We start from the raw sequence: 20084 nt of genomic DNA, 5'->3' as shown, positions 1-20084 counted from the left end.
TGAAAGAAATAAAGGGGCTCGCTTTGACCGTTAAGAGTAGCCGTTCTCTGTCTTTGTTGCTATTGGGCGGGCCCCCGCCAAGACCCACGGGCTTAAGGCGGGGCGGGGCGGGTCAACCTCCCATATGGCGGGCTTTGGCGGGGCGGGGCCCGCCGGCCCGTTGCGACAGCTCTAGCTTAAACCCTATCACGAAGACATGGAGGACCCAAGCCGAAGGTTATCTCAACGAGCACTGCCTATGGTAACAAAGTCCTTCGGTCGGGATATAGACAAGGTGCTAACGTCTAAGGTAGTTCGCAGGAGAGGAGTTCCGCCTCAATCGCACTACCTTATCAAGTGGAAAGGATTGCCGGAGTCCGAAGCAAGCTGGGAGCTGGAGGAGGACTTGTGGCAATTCCAACATCAACTAGAAGAATACAAGGCGATGAGTACGTTGCCAAATTAGGTGGGGGAGGACTTGTGACTTTTCCGTAAGCATCCTTTCCGAGGGACGAACGAGGCTGACTTAGCTATTTGAGGGGAAATATAACTAAGGTCGTTAGGGAAAAATGAGTCCGTGACAGATGTAGCACCCTGACGGCTTTTCCGCAAGATTCTGAGCTTTGCTATCACTCTAGAACTTTCCAGCATTTGCACATAACATCCCATAGGCCGTAGATGTACATATTAGCTAGAGAATGTAGGAATGCTTAGAATATTCTATAACCCTATGGAATCCTCAAATGTATATAGATAATTTTAGAGGATTCTAGAAAAGCTGCATAGAATATTCTATAACCCTATGGAATCCTCAAATGTATATAGATAATTTTAGAGGATTCTAGAAAAGCAACCGTAGCCGTAGGATCAAATAAATCTCCACCGTCCATTGAGGATGTAGATTGGGTATAAATACCCTACAAGGGGCCCTCATTTGTAAGCATCCAATGTTCGAGGCATTCAAGTACTTTATAAAGCACAAGTGTTCCTTACGAAGTTCTTGCCTAACTTTCTTTCGTAGCCATAGTCATCTCAACGAGGCTGACTTAGCTATTTGAGAGGAAATATAGCTAAGGCATAGCTAAGGTCGCACAAGACGTCATTGGGAGAAAAAGTGTTGAAATTTGATTGTAGAAGCCGATAGCGAAATATGAAACAATATACACATGGTACAAGATTGCTCTAAACACATTACACTGGGATATACTCGAGAATAATAAAATGCATGAGTAGATTTCAATGGTTAAACTGAAAATTTCTGTAAATAAATAGAATACAAAACCGCAACCTAGGGTATGTATTCAAATAATGGCGTCAAAAATAAAAGAGCACAGCACATGATAATTCCCTTCACAATCCCAGTTAAGCCTGTTCTTGCTCCACTCAAGAAAAAGAAGCCTTCTTCAGGAATCAAATAGTGGGTCATCCAATACAAACAGAAAATAGTGAGTCATCTAATACAAACAGAAACTAGAATCTCAAACATCATACTAATTCTTTGTCATTTTAATAAGTGCAATTAGTTGTAATACAAATTCTGAAGAATTATGGGAATTCTACAAAGTGAAGTCTCACCTGTTGTAGGGTATGATGAGAAGAATGAACCACAAATGTTGGCAACACCAAGACCAAATAACTGTTAGTAAAAAATAAACAATGACATAAATTTGGTGAAGAATTAAAACAAGAAAACTAAGGATTAAGGAGCCTAAAGCTGAAATTTCTTGTATAGTTGTATTTGTTAGATATTGAACTTGAGAAGAATATATATGTTGGGGATAGGATGTTCAGTAGAATGAGAAACTAAATTCTTTTTGATAGATAAGCAAGTTGAATGTTAATTATCTAAAGGCAATGGCATGTCCTACAATGCTTTACATTAGGCATGGTTAAAAGGTTATGAAAATAATGAAAGAAAAGGGAAGGTTTAAATATTTAAGCTTAACTCAAGAATTTATATATATATATATATATATATATATATATATACACACATATATAATAATAGTTGAAAAAATAAGCTAGGAAACTTTGCTTCCTAGAAAGCACACCTCTTGATTTGAATCCAACTCATATCCATTCTTTGCAGCCAGAGCTTTGGCAATGCCCACGGACTCCTACACATTAAAAAATTGTATAATTAATAGAGTTTGCTACAAGAGTGGGAGAGCATAAATACATACAAGTGCATACTCAGAGCTCGCTTACCAAGATAGCCACACCAGTAATAAGAATTTTCGTTTGAATCAAAAACTGTATATGGTCAAATTCCTTAGAATTTTGGCAGCCGCTGTGGTATCTCTCCTACCTAAAACAAAGCGCAAAATATTTTAAGCCCCATAGTGCATGAGGGATAATAACTGATTTAAAATAACAGTGAACACATGCACATAAGATCAGACAGATGATATCCTCAAACCAAATATCATACTAAAAAGTCATACTACAACATTTGAGACCTGGACTTACCTTGTTAAAGTGGGGAACCCTTAAGAAGAGCTGATGCACTTTATCCACCATATGCTCCTTCCAATCCATTGGCATTGGATTAATATGTTGTATCTAAGTAAAAAGACAAAAGCCCAAGCTGGGAATTAGTAAAAGTGTACATCTAGAAATCATTCTTCCTCACATTGGTTGAACGTGATCACTTGTGTCGTGCTCTTCAACAGCATGGATTGGTGCTTCGCTATCCATGCTTTGATCCTTCTATAACTGCCACTCCAGGCAGGCCAAGTAGCCATAAATCTGTGAACATGTGACCAAACTCTCAATTCCCTTTCTTCTATTATGTTTTTGGTCAAAAGGACCAGAAGAAGCTTACCTCAAAACACCCAATAGCTTTGATTGTTTGAATCAAGCAGACAACTTTAACAATTCAGAGCTCTAAACATAAAAAATTACCAAAAGCATCAAAGAAAATGTACCTGATCCATATGTGGTATTTTGATCCCATAAGATTAGCAGTCACTTTCCCAATTAAACTGTCTTCTGAACTCTTCAATAGTCCCTTTGTATTCTGAGCCACTATGAATTCAGATTTCCCATCACGCCTTCTGTGATGAGCCACCGCAAGCTTACAATTCTGTCTTCCTTGACCCTCCTATCAATTTTGAAGAACAATAACCACAAAAAGAACTTTGGAATGTAACACACAGTTATCCAATAAAGGGCAAGCTGAGTTTTGTCCAGAAAAAAAAAACAACAAATCTCAATGACCTTAGTATCTAGATGCTTGAAAACATAGTCCAGATGCACTAAAGAAACATAACCAAAGCAAGTAATAAAATCATTGGGATGTTTTAACTTGAAAGTAATCACGAAGACATGGAGGGCCCAAGCCGAAGGTTATCTCAACGAGCACCGCCTGTGGTAACAAAGTCCTTCGGTCGGGATATAGACAAGGTGCTCACATCTAAGGTAGTTCGCAAGAGAGGAGTTCCGCCTCAAAAGCTGGGAGCCGGAGGAGGACTTGTGGCAATTCCAACATCAACGGGAAGAATACAAGGCGACGAGGACGTCGCCAAATTAGGTGGGGAGGATGTAGCGCCCTAAGGTCGCACGAGACATCATTAGGGGAAAACAAATCCGTTACAGATGTAGCGCTCTTACGGCTTTTCCGCAAGATTCCGAGGTTTTGCTACATCACTCAACTTTCCAGCATTTGCACATAACATCCCATAGGCTGTAGAATAATTTAGAGCCATGTACATACTAGTTGAGAATGTAGGAATGCTTAGAATATTCTAGAATCCTATGGAATCCTCAAATGTGTATAGTTAATTTTAGAGGATTCTAGAAAAGCAACCATAGCCGTAGGATCAAATAGATCTTCACCGTCCATTGTGGAGGTGAAATGGGTATAAATATCCTACAAGGGGTCATTTGTAAGCATCCAAGGTTCGAGGGATTCAAGTACTTTATAAACCATAAGTGTTCCTCACGAAGATCTTGCCCAACTTTCTTTCGTAGCTATCTCATCGTTTACATTGCATCCATCCGAGGGACGAACGAGGCTGACTTAACTATTTGAGGGGAAATATAGCTAAGGTCGCACGAGATATCCTTAGGAGAAAACGTCTGTTACAAATGTAGCGCCCTTACGGCTCCAAACAAGTCTGTTACAAATGTAGCGCCTTTACGGCTTTTCCGCAAGATTCCGAGGTTTGATAAATCACTCAACTTTCCAGCATTTGCACATAACATCCCATAGGCTCTAGAATAATCTAGAGCTACATTAGCTAGAGAATGTAGTAATGCTTAGAACCCTATGGAATCTTCAAATGTGTAAAGATAATTTTAGAAATTCTAGAGAAACAACCATAGCCGTAGGATCAAATAAACCTCCACCCTCCATTGAGGAGGTGGATCAAATACCCAAAAGGAGCCCTCATTTGTAAACATCCAAGGTTCGAGGCATTCAAGTACTTTATAAAGCACAAGTGTTCCTTACGAAGTTCTTGCCTAACTTTCTTTCGTAGCTATCTCATCGTTTACATTGCATCCTTTCCGAGGGACGAACGGGGCTGACTTAGCTATTTTAGGGGAAATATAGCTAAGACCGCACAAAACGTCGACCGTTCGTATCAGAGCCAAGTTCGAGCCGCACAAAACGTCGACCGTTCGTATCAGAGCCAAGTTCGAGAGTTTACATTGCATCCTTTCCGAGGGACGAACGAAGTTCGAGAGTTTACATTGCATCCTTTCCGAGGGACGAACGGGGCTGACTTAGCTATTTGAGGAGAAATATAGCTAAGGCCGCACAAAACGTCGACCGTTCGTATCAGAGCCAAGTTCGAGAGTTTACATTGCATCCTTTCCGAGGGACGAACGGGGCTGACTTAGCTATTTGAGGAGAAATATAGCTAAGGCCGCACAAAACGTCGACGGTTCGTATCAGAGCCAAGTTCGAGATTGAGTTGCTAGTCCGTTGCGATGGCCAGCATGGAGTTACATGGGGATGGCGGCGACTTGTCGTAGGAAATCCATTCCAAGCACAACTTTAAAATCATCCATTAGTGCCCCAGAAACATGAGAAAGAACCAAAAACTACACACTTGAGTAATGCTATAAGATTAAATACACAATTCAAGAATTCACTATTCCTAATAAAAATACCTTTAAAATTATAAAATGATCTTTGCGAAAAATACACAATCAAACTAAAAATAAGCAAAACGAAAGCTAATAAAAAAATAACCGGTAAAGATGAATAATTAATGCACGGGAAAAAATAAAAAATGCACAAATATAACGAAACATAAAGAACAGGAAGACCTTCAAACGAAAACGCAACGGACAAATATAAAAATACCTTTAAAATTATGAAATGATCTTTGCCGAAAATACACAATTCAAACTAAAAATATTCAAAACGAAAGCTAACAAAAAAAAGTTATGAATGTCGGAAATAATAATTAGAAAATAAAAGAAATTACTATTCCTAATCGAAATACCTTTAAAAGTTATTTACTGAATTTCAAAAACCAACTTTAGAGCTACCCAATTCAAATAAAAAAATATACCGAAAAAATGCTAACAAAATAATGAACGATAAAAAGAGAAAATTGATATACGGGAAAAAAACACACAAATATAACGAAACGAAAAGAACTCCAAGACATTCAGGAACACATTCAAAGAAAAATAGAACGAACAAAATCAAAAGCCTAAATAACCTAGACAGGAAAAACATAAAGAGAAAAAACCAAACTAAATATTTCATAAATACTCCTTAGAAAATAAGGACACATTGGGAAAAAACACACAAATATAACGAAACAAAAAGAGTTCCAAAAAATCACAATGGACAAAAAGAAAAAGCACAAATAGCCTAAAAAATTCAGGAAAAATATAAAGAGAAAGGACACAAGAACACTTGAATAATGCTATAAAATTAAAGAGAAGGAGATTAAATACTTCAAAAGTACTCCTTAGGAAATTAAAGAATTCACTATTCATAATAAAAATACCTTTAAAATTATAAATGATCTTTGGGATGCAAAATGAAAGCTAAAAAAAAAAAAACCTATAAAAAAGGGGTAATTAATGCACGGAAAAAATACACAAATATAACGAAACAAAAAGAACTCCATGGTATTCAAGAACACATTCAAACAAAAACGCAACGGATAAATATAACGAAACGAAAATAAACCAAAACTACACAAGAATTCAGTATTCACTATTATGTAAAAAGGGGGTAATTAATGCATGGAAAAAAATACACAAATATAACAAAACAAAAAGAACTCCAAGATATTCAAGAACACATTCAAACAAAAACGCAACGAACAAATATAACGAAACGAAAATAAACCAAAACTACACAAGAATACTTTGAAAAGAATTCACTATTCCTAATTGAAATTGACCTTTAAAAGTTGTTTATTGAATTTCAAAACGAACTTTAGAACTACCACATTCAAACAAAAAATATACCGAAAGAATGCTATAAAAAACGATGAATGATAAAAAGAGAAAATTAATATATGGGGGAAAAACACACAAATATATCGAAACAAAAAGAACTCAAAGACATTCAGGAACAAATTAAAAGAAAAACAGAACGAACAAAATCAAAAGCAAAAATATAACGAAGCGTAAATAACCCGTAAATGCAGGGGAAAACATAAAAAGAAAAAACTAAAAACTACACAATAGCACTCGAAAAATGCTATAAATTAAAAAAAATTAACTAAATATTTCATAAATACTCCTTAGAAAATAAAAACACATTGGGGAAATATACACACGAATATAACGAAACGAAAAGAACTCCATGACATTCAAGAACACATTCAAATAAAACACACAAATATAACGAAACAAAAAGAACTCCAAAAAATTCAAGAACACATTGAATGAAAAACACAACGGACAAAAAGAAAAGGCACAAATATATAAAACAAAAATAACCCAAAAAAAAGCAGGAACATAAAGAGAAAGAACCAAAACCTACGCAAGAACACTTGAATAATGCTATAAAATTAAATAAAGTCAACAATTCAAACTAAAAATATGCAAAAAGAAATCTAACAAAAAAATTACCTGTAAAATTGGGGTAATTAATGCATGCAAAAAATTAAAAAAAAATACACAAATATAACGAAATAAAAACAACTCCAAGATATTCAAGAATAAATTCAAAGAATACACACAAATATAACGAAACATAAAGAATTCCTACAAATTCAGGGACACATTGAATAAAAACACAACAAAAAGAAAATGCACAAATATATCAAAACAAAAATAACCCAAAAAAATTCAGGGAAGACATAAAGAGAAAGAACCAAAAATTACACAAGAACACTTGAGTGCTATAAAATTAAATAAAACAGACTAAAATAAGCAAAACGAAACCTAATAAAAAAATAACCGGTATAAAATGGATAATTCATGCACGAGAAAAAAATAAAAAATGCACAAATATAACAAAAACAAAACTCCAAAAGGAGTTATAGAGTTAAATGATGATAGCCCTATATATCAAATTCACACTTCAATATGCATATAAAAAATCACAATTGATCAAATTCACAACATCACAATTGATCAAATTCACAAAAGCATAGCTTTTTCTTTCTATTTACTATAATGCAGCATTATAACAAAAAGCTATATACACATTTGAAGGTATGTTCTCATTGAGTTCAAAATAAATGGGTGATCTAACCTTATTTGCTCACACAAAAGTTCTTGTCCTTCTTGATTAATTTTTAATTTAAACTGTACGCAAGAGCAACATCCCATAGAAAGAGTCACCATGCCCAAACTTCTCCTACTAAGGAACCACTATAGTGTTGGTGTGGTAAAAATATCAAAAACTAAAAATATGATAGGAAAATATACTTTCTCTTTTTTTTTTTTAATTTGACAAAATCAAACCCATCCCTTCAATTTTGTCAAATTAAAATATCTTATGACAACCCATCCCTTCAATTTTGTCAAATTAAAATATCTTATGACTGTCCATCCCTTCAATTTTGTCAAATTAAAATATCTTATGACTGTCATGCCCTTCAATTTTGTCAAATTAAAATATCTTATGACTGTCATGAAAGATTATTTCTTAATAATTTTTAAGAAAAAATCTATCATGAAAGATTATTTCTTAATAATTTTTAAGAAAAAATCTATCATGTGAATCGTAACAATGTTATATGCTTAAAATTGTAAGGGATGTGGTACATTTAATAATCTAACAAAATTGAAGGAATGGGTTCAATTTTGTCAATTGTCAAATTATATAATATATCACATCTCTTATAATTTTTAGTGTTCAACATTATAACGATGACTATGGAAGTGTCTTCCTAGTATTTAATATTAATAAATAAAAAAAAAGAGTTATCTTAAATGATTATGGCCGCTATGTATTGCCATGTATATGGAGCCTGTAACAATATACAAATTCACACTTCAATGCATATGCATATAAAACATCACAATTTATCAAATTCACACAAGCATAGCTTTCTCTTTCTATTTACTATAATGCAGCGTCATAAGAAAAAGTTATGCACATTTGAAGGTATGTTCTCATTGAGTACAAAAAGAATAGGTGAACTAACCTTATTTGCCCACAAAAGGTCTCATCCTTCTTGATCCATCTTTAATTTAAACTGTACGCAAGAGCAACATCCCATAGAAAGAGTCACCATGCCCAAACTTCTCCTACTAATGAACCACTATAGTGTTGTGTGGTAAAAATATCAAAAACTAAAAATATGATAGGAAAATATACTTTCTCTTTTTTTTTTTTTTAATTTGACAAAATCGAACCCATCCCTTCAATTTTGTCAAATTAAAATATCTTATGACTGTCATGAAAGATTATTTCTTAATAATTTTTAAGAAAAAATCTATCATGTGAATCGTAACAAAGTTTGATGCTTAAAATTGTAAGGGATGTGGTACATTTTATAATGTAACAAAATTGAAGGAACGGGTTCAATTTTGTCAAATTATATAATATACCACATCTCTTATAATTTTTAGTGTTCAACATTGTTACGATGGCTATGAAAGTGTCTTCCTAGTATTTAATATTAATAACAAAAAAAAAAAGAATTATCTTAAATGATTATGGCCCTAATTTTTAGTGTTCAACATTGTTACGATGGCTATAAAAGTGTCTTCTTTAATATTAATAACAAAAAAAAAAAGAGTTATCTTAAATGATTATGGCCCTATATTGCCATGTATATGGAGCTTGTAACAATATACAAATTCACACTTCAATGCATATGTATATAAAAACACCACAATTTATCAAATTCACAAAAGCATAGCTTTCTCTTTCTATTTACTATAATGCAGCGTTATAACAAAAAGCTATATGAATTTGAAGGTATGTTGTCATTAAGTTCAAAAGAAATGGGTGATCTAACCTTATTTGCTCACAAAAGTTCTTGTCCTTCTTGATCAACACGCAAGAGCAACATCCAATAGAAAGAGTCAGCATGCTCAAACTTCTCCTACTAAGGAACAACTTTAGTGTTGGTGGTAAAAATATCAAAAACTAAAAATATGATAGGAAAATATACTCTCTCTTTTTCTTCTTTTTTTTTAATTTGACAAAATCGAACCCATCCCTTCAATTTTGTCAAATTAAAATATATCAATAATTTCTTATGACTGTCATGATAGATTATTTCTTAATAATTTTTAAGAAAAAATCTATCATGTGAATCGTAACAAGCTAAGATGGTTGTGATTCAATTGGAAACCCCTGCAAGATAAGAAGCAGGAATTACCTGCAGATGTGTATGAGCAAGTACATGCCCTCCTGCAGGCTTCTTTGGATCTGATATGAAGACACCACCTCCTGGATCAGCAATTACTGCACTCACAAATTAAAATGCATGTTTTAGCAATGTCTTGCAATTCTATTGCAGGATAACAAAGGAATGTGATCAAATGTTCTATTAGTAGCATAAAAAATAAGGCTATGTCCTGATGAAAACTTAAACTGTGTCAGTTACTAAATTGGCATGCTCAAAATTTGCTTCAGACTAAATGGCTTACCTTGGTTGGTCATGTAAACAGCAACATTAAATTCCTCAGCAATTTTTGTCAATCTGGAGAGCATCTGAGCCAACTTTTGCTGGAAACAAAACATATCCAAACAGGCATCATAATCTGAAAGGATACAACATATAAAGATGCTACTGAATCATCTTAAGTTATATCTTTAGTACCTGGCGTTCTACAAGTTCTCCTCTTCCTGTGAAATCCACTCGAAACAATGCAATTACCGAATCAACAATCTGCATTTTCATTTGAAACGTATGAGCCAGCTATTACCAGTAATTACCTACATTAATGAAAATTTGAAAATTTTGACATCACCAGAAGCCTGAAAGGTTCTTCAGCCATTTTTGCTGCCAGACCAAGGAGTAGGTTGTATTGGTGCTCATATGTGTATGCACAAGCATAAATGATCTTGATGTATCATGGGAAATAAGATTGCATAACAAGAAAAGAATTCAGTATTGAAACCAATTTAGTTGGTGCAGAAGTAGATGAAGTTGTCAAACACGATTAGACAATAAAATAAACAGAATAATTTGCTTTACATTGTCAAGAACAGCTCCGGCATCCATGCCAAATCTTTCAGCAATTGGCAGAATACGATCAGGTCGGCTACAAGTGCATATAGTTGAGGAAGGAGAAAATACTAAATGTACCGTCTTAACTTTAATACCAAAAGAGACAAGTACAGAAACAATCAACCAGGATACAAAGTTTCTAAATCAAATAAAGATTTACATTTTAAGACACAAGCTGAGACTTCAATTTTGCTAGAAACTGCTAATGACTAAGAATGTTTATCAAAGCAAGAAACTAATACACACTAGAGGAGTGCTCAAAAATGGCCTTACATAGGTGTAGAGTGAGTAGAGAGTGCCTCCATTGAACCCATCTGGGGATGTTTCCTTCACAATAACACAGGTACACCTTCCTATATCAGCAGGCAAAGGCCTACAAAGCAATGACCTGAGGAAACAAAAAACACCCAATTTGTACATTTCCCACACATACAGAAAACTTGTCAATCTACCTACAAAAAGAAAGAATCTCCTGTCCTATTAGGTAGACTAGGCCAAGAAGAAGCCGGGGCGGCCTCTGAAACAGAGAATGAGTCTCAATCAACCTTGCTTCGAGAATGAATCTTCAGCTGCTGCCTTTCTGCGGAGGCTGTTCTTTTCCTTCACCTCTTCTTTAGTGTCAGGGCTGATTACAATCACAGCTTCAGGCTTGATTGGCTTCACAGTAGCTCTCTTCTGAGCAGGAGGCTTTCTAGGCACCTCCATTTGCAGCAGCAAATCCACATTCACAGCACCAATACATTTCTGCAGCAAATCAAGAGATTAAGGCAGGGGACAAGTTCTTTAGAACTTCATATTTACAGCAACAAAGCATGATGATGAGGTGGGGTGTAACACCCCAATTTTCATCACTTGGATTTATTACAAAATCCCTAATAATACAATACATTGCGGAAGCGTCTAACCAGCAAAAAACTGGGTGTTACCGCCACGCTTAGGTATCTCTCCTATACCCAAACGCTAAGACTAAACTTACAACCTCAACCTCGACTTCCATCCTATTCAGAACTCATCGGGCTTCAGGAGCCCATACTAGACAACATCTGTAAACACATCGAAGTGTAGTTAGCACGACGGCTAAGTAAGGAAATCCATTGTCACTCGAAAGTAAACAAAGATTTCGAAAACAACATAATATTCAGAAAATGTAAGCTTTACCCAACGGTTGCATTCTACCTGCAATCATATTAACAACGAAGCAACACCATATGGTATATAAGTGACATCAGCACATAACACTACCATTTCCAAGAATTCATCCTTTAATTCAAAGGGGAGTCTCACAACACATGCTTTACTGATCAGGACTTACGACATTTTATTCTGCGATCTAGTTACGGAGTAACTAGATTTTATAATTATTAAAAACACTCAATAATTTCATAACTCCTTTTTCCTCTCAGCGAATAGACTTCGCTCTGCAGTATGAATTAATCATACAAAAACATCTCACTAATTCTCTCCGCGAATAGACTTCGCTCTGCAGTATGAATTAATCATATGAAGACATCTCACTATTCTCTCAGCGAATAGGCTTCGCTCTGCAGTATGAATTAATCATACAAAGACATCTCACTATTCTCTCCGCGAATAGACTTCGCTCTGCAGTATGAATTAATCATATGAAGACATCTCACTATTCTCTCAGCGAATAGGCTTCGCTCTGCAGTATGAATTAATCATACAAAGACATCTCACTATTCTCTCCGCGAATAGACTTCGCTCTGCAGTATGAATTAATCATACAAAGACATCTCACTATTCTCTCAGCGAATAGACTTCGCTCTGCAGTATGAATTAATCATATGAAGACATCTCACTATTCTCTCAGCGAATAGACTTCGCTCTGCAGTATGAATTAATCATACAAAGACATCTCACTATTCTCTCAGCGAATAGACTTCGCTCTGCAGTATGAATTACTCCTACAAAGACATCTCACTAGTCTCTCAGCGAATAGACTTCGTTCTGCAGTATGAATTAATCATACACAGACATCTCACTATTCTCTGAGCGAATAGACTTCGCTTTGCAGTATGACTCAATCATACAAAGACATCTCACTATTCTCTCAGCGAATAGACTTCGCTCTGCAGTATGACTCAATCATACAAAGACATCTCACTATTCTCTGAGCGAATAGACTTCGCTCTGCAGTATGAATTAATCATACAAAGACATCTCACTATTCTCTCAGCGAATAGACTTCGCTCTGCAGTATGAATTAATCATACAAAGACATCTTACTATTCTCTCAGTGAATAGACCTCGCTCTGCAGTATGACTCAATCATACAAAGACATCTCACTATTCTCTCAGCGAATAGACTTCGCTCTGCAGTATGAATTAATCATACAAAGACATCTCACTATTCTCTCAGCGAATAGACTTCGCTCTGCAGTATGACTCAATCATACAAAGACATCTCACTATTCTCTCAGCGAATAGACTTTGCTCTGCAGTATGAATTAATCATACAAAGACATCTCACTATTCTCTCAGCGAATAGACTTCGCTCTGCAGTATGACTTAATCATACAAAGACATCTCACTATTCTCTCAGCGAATAGACTTCGCTCTGCAGTATGAATTAATCATACAAAGACATCTCACTATTCTCTCAGCGAATAGACTTCGCTCTGCAGTATGAATTAATCATACAAAAACATTTCACTAATTCTCTCAGCGAATAGACTTCGCTCTGCAGTATGACTCAATCATACAAAGAAATCTCACTATTCTCTCAGCGAATAGACTTCGCTCTGCAGTATGAATTAATCATACAAAGACATCTTACTATTCTCTCAGCGAATAGACTTCGCTCTGCAGTATGAATTAATCATACAAAGACATCTCACTACTCAGTATATTCACATGACGACTCAAAATTATCATACTTGCTCAATTTTGTTTCCAACATCCACATATTGGTCAATGATTTTCCACCATGAAAATCCAAGTAACGAGAGTCACATTATTTCTTAAAACGCAATTTTTCCCCAAGTTAAGAAATGTAATGCACAAAAATAATATTCGAGCTTTCAAAAATTTACCCGGTTGCCCGTAGGCCTTCCAAACATCATAACACTCGGGATTAAAAACATCGGGGGAAGGTTCGATTAAAAACGAGTCGGAAATGAGTCGAAAACGAAATCGCGTCACGAAAATTCGTAGTTATCCGCAGCGGCGGACGCATAGCGGACGCGTGCGTCCGAGCTGCGTCCGCTGGTTCGGCAAATGACGCCGAAAAACTGGGCGCCACGGACGCGCGTCCGTGCCCGCGTCCGGCCTCTCGGCCGTGACGCCGTAACTCTGGGCGTCGATGGACGCGCGTCCAAGGATGCGTCCATCCAAATTTTTGGTCAAACTTGTTTCTAACCATTCCTTTTCAGCAAATTTCAGCTTGGCGCAGTCCGAAAGATTGAGCCGGTAAAAATAGTTCCCGAACTCTTTTTCACTTGAAATTTTTATGGTAGAACCCCAACTTATAGTACTTGATGTCCATAAAAAGTTTTGGTCATTTTGATCCGCGAATAGACACAGAAAATTCCATTTTTGCCCTTGGCAGTGTGCTGTCCAGAATTTTTCTCTCTGGACCAGTTTTGGAAAAAAATTCGAAAACCATACTTATACTACTCCGATAATTATGAAATTTTATATGCAGGTTCTACACTTATAGAACTACATGTCTAAAAAAAATAGGATCAAAATACCTTACCAATTTTTCCCAATAAATCTCGGAAGTTACTGCCAGAGACTATCTTGATTTTTTTCAATATTTTCACAAGTATATGCCTATATGGACATAAACACAACATATACATGCATAAATTAACTATGAACATGCATACCAAAAATTACTAAACATTAAAGTGTAGTTTCTTTGAGCCAACTTGTAGATCCATAAACTTAACACATAATTTTCATATAAAATTCCTAGTCACATAGTTTACTAGCATTTGATCACCTTCAAGTGACTAAGCCTACTTAAGGGATTCCTTACCTCTTTAGAAGAATTTTAAAACCGTAAGAGTTGATGATCTCCTCTTTCGAGCCCTTCACCAAAGATCCTAAAAACAAACACCATAATAACAACATTTTCCTGCACCTTTTGTTTACACTTAAGTTCTAGGAAGGATTTAACCGAACAAAACCAAAGTCTTACCTACACTAGAGCACTTGAGTTGAAGAGATGCTTAGGAGTTCTTGATCACAAAGTGGAAGACTAAGCTTTTCTTTCTTCTTCCTTTTTCCCTTATGATTTTCGAACTTAGGAGTAGGAGAGAGGGGATGATAGTGAGTCTTGCTTGAAGATTAAGGAACAAGTGCAACATTCCCATACTTCCTATGACATGCCATTAATGCACTAACCATGTGGTAAATAGGAGTGCCACATGTCAACTCCCTATGGTGGCTCTTGAAGAACAAATATTTACTTTGCCAGTTTGGGGTTAAATCAGATGAAAGTTCGGAGGATTATAACTTAATTCGAGAAAATTCTAACACCAAAATTATCCTAAAAATAATCCCGTCGATAACCACTAAAATTCGGAATTTTTCAGTATCTCGCGAAATATAGGTACAAGGTCCGTAACAATTTTACCCCTTACAGTCCGTTTAAATTTTCACTTGAACTAACTAGAAGTTCAGGCTTAATCGTATCATACTTAATAATCAAATCTTTAGGAAAATTCGAACTGTATAAGCATCCTTTAACATTTTTCGGTTCGTGACCGATACGTAGATCGCAGCTTGTTAATAACTAGTCTCACTTATAAAAATCCTTCTGAAGTACCGAAAGATCACCTCATAAATATTATAGCCTAAAAAAAAATATTTTTCGAACCCTAACTTTGTCGGAAAAACCGAGGGGTTACATGGGGGGCATGGCATACAATAATTAATAATGGATCCTAAGCATCATTTAACACTATTAAATAGGGAAATTATAGCCACCAACCTTGTTCTTGTCAGCTGCTGCAGCTTGTCCATTAGCCAGTAGTTGTGCACAAAAACCCCTTGTGAGGTGGCAAGACACCTGAGGAAGCTGCTGCTTGCCTTCAGCCCCTCCAACAGTAACCATATTGCCAATATCCCCAAGTGCAGTTCCTTCCCTCTGCCGCCATGTTCTTTTGCTGTATTCCCCCAGCAACAACTCCCTCAACTGCAAATATGCAATTCATTTACGTTAGGCAAGAAAACACCCAAAAATTAATATTTCTGATCTACAAAGACAAATGTCTCTTATAAAATTTCATCTTAATTACTCCATCAAATAAATTGAAAGACTCTTTTTCATACATCAAATCAGAAACACTTTAGTAAATCATGAAGACAAAAATCAAAAGAAATGCATTCCATTACGAATAACAAAGAATATTTCTGTTCTGATCTATAAATTACTCCAAATCAAATCAATTTACAGACTAATTGGCTTTTAACACTCCTTGTTTTCATACATCAAATCGGACAAATTGAAAGAAACGCATTCCATTAGGTAACAAACACCCAAAATAAAAGGCTTTTTAACACAGAATGTTTCTGTTTCTGAATTCTGATCTATAAGGACAAGAGTCTCTTATGAATTTTATCTTGATTACTCAAAATCAAATAAATTTACATCAAATTTGACTTCTAACAATCTTAGTTTTCATACATCAACTCAGAAACACAGTAGTAACTCATAAGAAAGATTGAAAGAAACCCAATCAAGACACCAGTATGAAATAAATCAGACAAATTGAAAGAAACTCATTCCATTAGGTAACAAACACCCAAAATAAAAAGCTTTTTAACACAGAAAGTTTCTGATCTATAAGGACAAGAGTCCCTTATGAATTTTATCTTAAATTATTACTCCAAATCAAATAAATTTACATAAAATTTGACTTCTAACAATCTTAGTTTTCATACATCAACTCAGAAACACATTAGTAACTCATGAAAAGAAAGATTGAAAGAAACCCAAAAATCGGAAAGGCAAGAAACGAGTCCCCAGCCCTGGATTAGGTGAAACGAGTCCAAAAATTGGAAAGGTAGGAAAATCAAGACGCAGAAATAACCTTTATGGGTATCTGGCAGTCCCTCTCTCTCTCTCTCAGATCTTTCTCAATTTGTAAGAACAAATGAACAAGCCCGATTAGATCCTCCTCCTCTTTCTGAAATCTTTCTCAATATGTAGAAACCCTCCTCCTCGTCCTCCTCTCTCTGAGATCTTTCTCAATATGTAGAAACCCTCCTCTTCGTCCTCCTCTCTGTGAGATCTTTCTCAATATGTAGAAACAAATGAACAAGCCGATTAGAAGAGTGGCGTCCCCTTTTAAAGCTGTGGAATAGCGCTTTAACGGTCTGTTTTTGAAATCAAAGCCATCTAAGTTAACCCTGAGTTGTTATAACATGGACCAGGGTCCACCTTGCAAGGTGGACCCTTGTCCTAAACTTTTGTTTTTTTTTTTCTTTTTTCAAATGCCTTAATTTTCCTTCTTTATCATTAGTTTACTTTCTGATATTTCAATAGTTTTTTATACGTAATTTTAGTTTTCATTGAATATTTTCATTTGTGATTTTGTACTTATATTTTTTTAAATAACTTTTAGAGATATTTTTTAAAATATATAATTCTTTACATAGGTGTATTTTTTTGAGTTTTTAGTCCTTTTTTTCCCATTTATCAATTTACATAGGTGTATTCTTTTATAATTTACATAGGTGTGGACCATAAATAAAAAGTACGGAGTACATTATTTATGTATCTAAAGTACATTATTTGACTACTGAAAGTACATTATTTTGTATACTATCAAATAATGTACATTCAGTATACAAATAATGTATTTTTAATATATTAAAAATGTATATTGTATTCATAGTTCACGAAAAATTTTGCCCCCATTTATGGTGTATGGTTGTAGGTTTTTAAAATTTATCGAATACATTTGTGTGTTTTATCATTTTTTAAGTGTTACTAGTATTTTCGCCTGTGCGTTGCACAGAATGGATTTGTTATAATATTTTAAGAATATTTGAATCGATATACAATTATATAAATTGTAACATCAAATATTATATAGCGCAATTAATGAAATTGATTGGATTGATTATGTTTTCTGATGTTTTCCTAGCTTAAATTAGAGCAAATAATTGTCCAATTATCCGTGCGATGACATCGAATATTATATAGCGCAATTTATTTTTTTATTATATATTTAGATATTAAAAATAAAGATGAAATTATAAAAAATTCTAATATTTAACTTATACATTTATTTGATTATAAGATTAGTGCAAAAGTATTACACAATTAATTGAATAATATATGACTTGTTTGTTTACAATTATCATAAAATATCGATATGTAATATGACTTATGTAATTATATTATTACTAAAATAAATATGAGAAAAATAGAAAATAATTTAATTATATTATATTATGTAATATGACCAATGTTTAGCTTAATTACCATAATAATTATTAGACAATTATTATTAGTCAATTACACTAATATATGTGCAATTATACTTTTATACCTTAAGTATATTCATTTTCACCGTATCGCATTTAGTTTTTCTTCCTCCTCCATATTTGAATGAATTAATTGTAATTATTATAAAAAATATAACAACCCATGTTTAATTAATTTTTAAAAGTTTAAATAACTTGAAGTTTTAAAATGGAAGTGTAATTAATTTTTTTTAAAGTTTTTAAATAATTTTAAATCAATTTTTATTTAATTAGTAATATCCTTTTACTTTTCCAATTTGCCTAATTTCCGTTTCCTTTTCTATTATGATCTTTTTATATTTTCAATCAATTAGTAAAATCAGTTTTCTTTTCCATTTTATCTTTACTATTGTTTGGGCGGAAATTTTACAAAGGATGATTTTATTTTTATTAGTAGTAGTATAGATATAGAAATATAGATAAGTATTCGAAATATTATTATTTGTGTAAATAATAATTAGTAAATTATTTTTTCTTATAAAATTACTCATAATTTTCAAGGAATTTTCTTATATATTTATTATTGCAGAATTTGTTTCCATTATTCTCACAATTATAATGGTTTAATATTATTCTCAGAATTTGGTAAATAAAATTTTGTTACCAATTAAATTTTATTAAATTTTTTACCAATTAATTAGTAATATTAGTTTGTGTGGGGAAGTTGAAGGGGATGATTTTACTTTTATTAATAGTATTGATATGTGAATATAAAAATAATATATTACCAATTAATAGATATTAGTTTATTTCGATTTTACATTTTCTTACTAAATAAGCTTTATTAATTATTTGACTAATAAAATATTTAATTAATTGACTACAAAAGTTTGGGCGGGAAAATGAAATAGGAGGACTTTACTTTTATATATAGTATAGATTCAATATTTTTAATTATATGTCCAAATGGTTGATACGATATTACAAAAATATAGAAAGTAAAGTAATTAAGGTAACCAAATTATTATTATTATTATTATTATTATTATTATTATTATTATTATTATTATTATTAAAGGAAATGACGGGAATGATGTGTAGTAGTTTAGGCTATATAAGGTATGACTAAATAGAATAGAGATTTTATTCTATAGTTATTCTATGTGTGACTATTAAATTATGTTTTATTTTTCTTTTTTTCTTTTTTTTTATTGTTAATATTATTAGTATTAATCATTAAATTATGGACCATTTTTTTAATTTCCTTTTCTATTGTTTCCTCAATAAATTTTCATTTTCTATTGTTTGGACAGAAGTGGTTGGACGGGAAAGCACGAAATGAAAATTTTGTTAGGATTTTCCTTTTTATTAGTAACCTTATTATTATTAGTCCATTTCCTGGTAATTTAATTTCGTTCTGTTTTCTATTTTTCCTCGTAAGTTAATTTTGTTTCCTTTTTCCTTTTTCATTTTTACTGCTAACATTATTAATATTAATCATTAAATTATGAATCATTTGTTATTTTTCTTTTCTATTGTTTGCTAAATATATTTTTTTAATTGTTTAGGCTGAAGTGTTTGGGCGTGTACTTCAATTTTCAGGGGAAAAGGATGCAAAAGTTCTCGTTTCACCATTTCTAATTCCAGTAATTCCTCAAACTTCAATTCAATCGATGCATATGTTTATATTTTTTGTTTTTTTGTTGGTTTGTTTTTGTTTTTCTTTGAATAGTAAAAACAATAACTTGAATGCTAAGCCATTTCTCCACCATTTCATAAAAGTCCGAGTAACTGATTCAATGCTAGATCATCACGTATATACAAAAATAAATCACATAAAAAGGACTTAAAAACAAAAAAGGACCCATCTTTAAACATATGCATACATGTTTCTGCACACGGAAGACGTGCTAATAAACATATGCATACATGTGGGAAACTTAGAAATTAGGAAGACAACCGAGAGAGAATACAGACCAATGGAAATGTTAATGGCGACGACGATCAAAACCGGGAATGATGACAACCACCATTCTTGGAAAAACC

At 33.7% G+C, this 20084-nt stretch overlaps 2 protein-coding genes and 1 long non-coding RNA gene across 5 annotated transcripts; all 3 read right to left on the bottom strand.

The window, feature by feature from the left end:
• Positions 1-1552: 1552 nt before the first annotated feature.
• LOC116028831 lies at positions 1553-8605 on the bottom strand. 2 transcript variants are annotated; one of them, XR_004100228.1, is made up of 7 exons: positions 8556-8605; positions 2907-3082; positions 2612-2727; positions 2449-2505; positions 2188-2287; positions 2031-2096; positions 1553-1615 (listed from the first exon to the last, which is right to left on the bottom strand). It is a non-coding gene; the product is annotated as an uncharacterized LOC116028831 (long non-coding RNA). The 2 variants fall into 2 exon arrangements; XR_004100227.1 differs by having other exon boundaries at positions 2449-2727.
• An 8-nt stretch (positions 8606-8613) lies between these two features.
• LOC116028828 (meiotic recombination protein DMC1 homolog) lies at positions 8614-10985 on the bottom strand. Of its 2 annotated transcripts, XM_031270657.1 has the most exons (8): positions 10869-10985; positions 10563-10629; positions 10336-10428; positions 10185-10253; positions 10012-10090; positions 9741-9826; positions 9375-9464; positions 8614-8672 (listed from the first exon to the last, which is right to left on the bottom strand). In XM_031270657.1, the coding sequence occupies exons 1-7, from the start codon at positions 10907-10909 to the stop codon at positions 9462-9464; spliced, it is 438 nt and encodes a 145-aa protein (XP_031126517.1). In that variant the 5' UTR covers positions 10910-10985; the 3' UTR covers positions 8614-8672; positions 9375-9461. The 2 variants fall into 2 exon arrangements, with proteins under 2 accessions (XP_031126517.1, XP_031126516.1); XM_031270656.1 differs by lacking the exons at positions 8614-8672; positions 9375-9464 and having other exon boundaries at positions 9696-9826.
• LOC116028830 (G2/mitotic-specific cyclin-1-like) lies at positions 10708-16188 on the bottom strand. Its single transcript, XM_031270658.1, has 2 exons — positions 15556-16188; positions 10708-11339 (listed from the first exon to the last, which is right to left on the bottom strand). The coding sequence occupies exons 1-2, from the start codon at positions 15676-15678 to the stop codon at positions 11136-11138; spliced, it is 327 nt and encodes a 108-aa protein (XP_031126518.1). The 5' UTR covers positions 15679-16188; the 3' UTR covers positions 10708-11135.
• Between the last annotated feature and the right edge of the window lie 3896 nt (positions 16189-20084).

The sequence above is a fragment of the Ipomoea triloba genome, chromosome 9, assembly GCF_003576645.1.
Source record: "Ipomoea triloba cultivar NCNSP0323 chromosome 9, ASM357664v1".
Lineage (NCBI taxonomy): Eukaryota > Viridiplantae > Streptophyta > Magnoliopsida > Solanales > Convolvulaceae > Ipomoea > Ipomoea triloba.
The sequence above is the reverse complement of the archived record's forward strand: the minus strand, read 5'-3'. Positions and strand labels throughout refer to the sequence as shown.

Coding starts and splice junctions, on each gene's coding strand:
- LOC116028828 (XM_031270656.1), bottom strand. CDS start 10,909: ATGGGTTCAATGGAGGCACTCTCTACTCACTCTACACCTAT. Junction 10,630..10,868: donor TCTACTCACTCTACACCTAT/GTAAGGCCATTT, acceptor ATGCACTTGTAG/CCGACCTGATCGTATTCTGC. Junction 10,429..10,562: donor CCGGAGCTGTTCTTGACAAT/GTAAAGCAAATT, acceptor TGATACATCAAG/ATCATTTATGCTTGTGCATA.
- LOC116028830 (XM_031270658.1), bottom strand. CDS start 15,678: ATGGTTACTGTTGGAGGGGCTGAAGGCAAGCAGCAGCTTCCTCAGGTG. Junction 11,340..15,555: donor CAGCAGCTGACAAGAACAAG/GTTGGTGGCTAT, acceptor GATTTGCTGCAG/AAATGTATTGGTGCTGTGAA.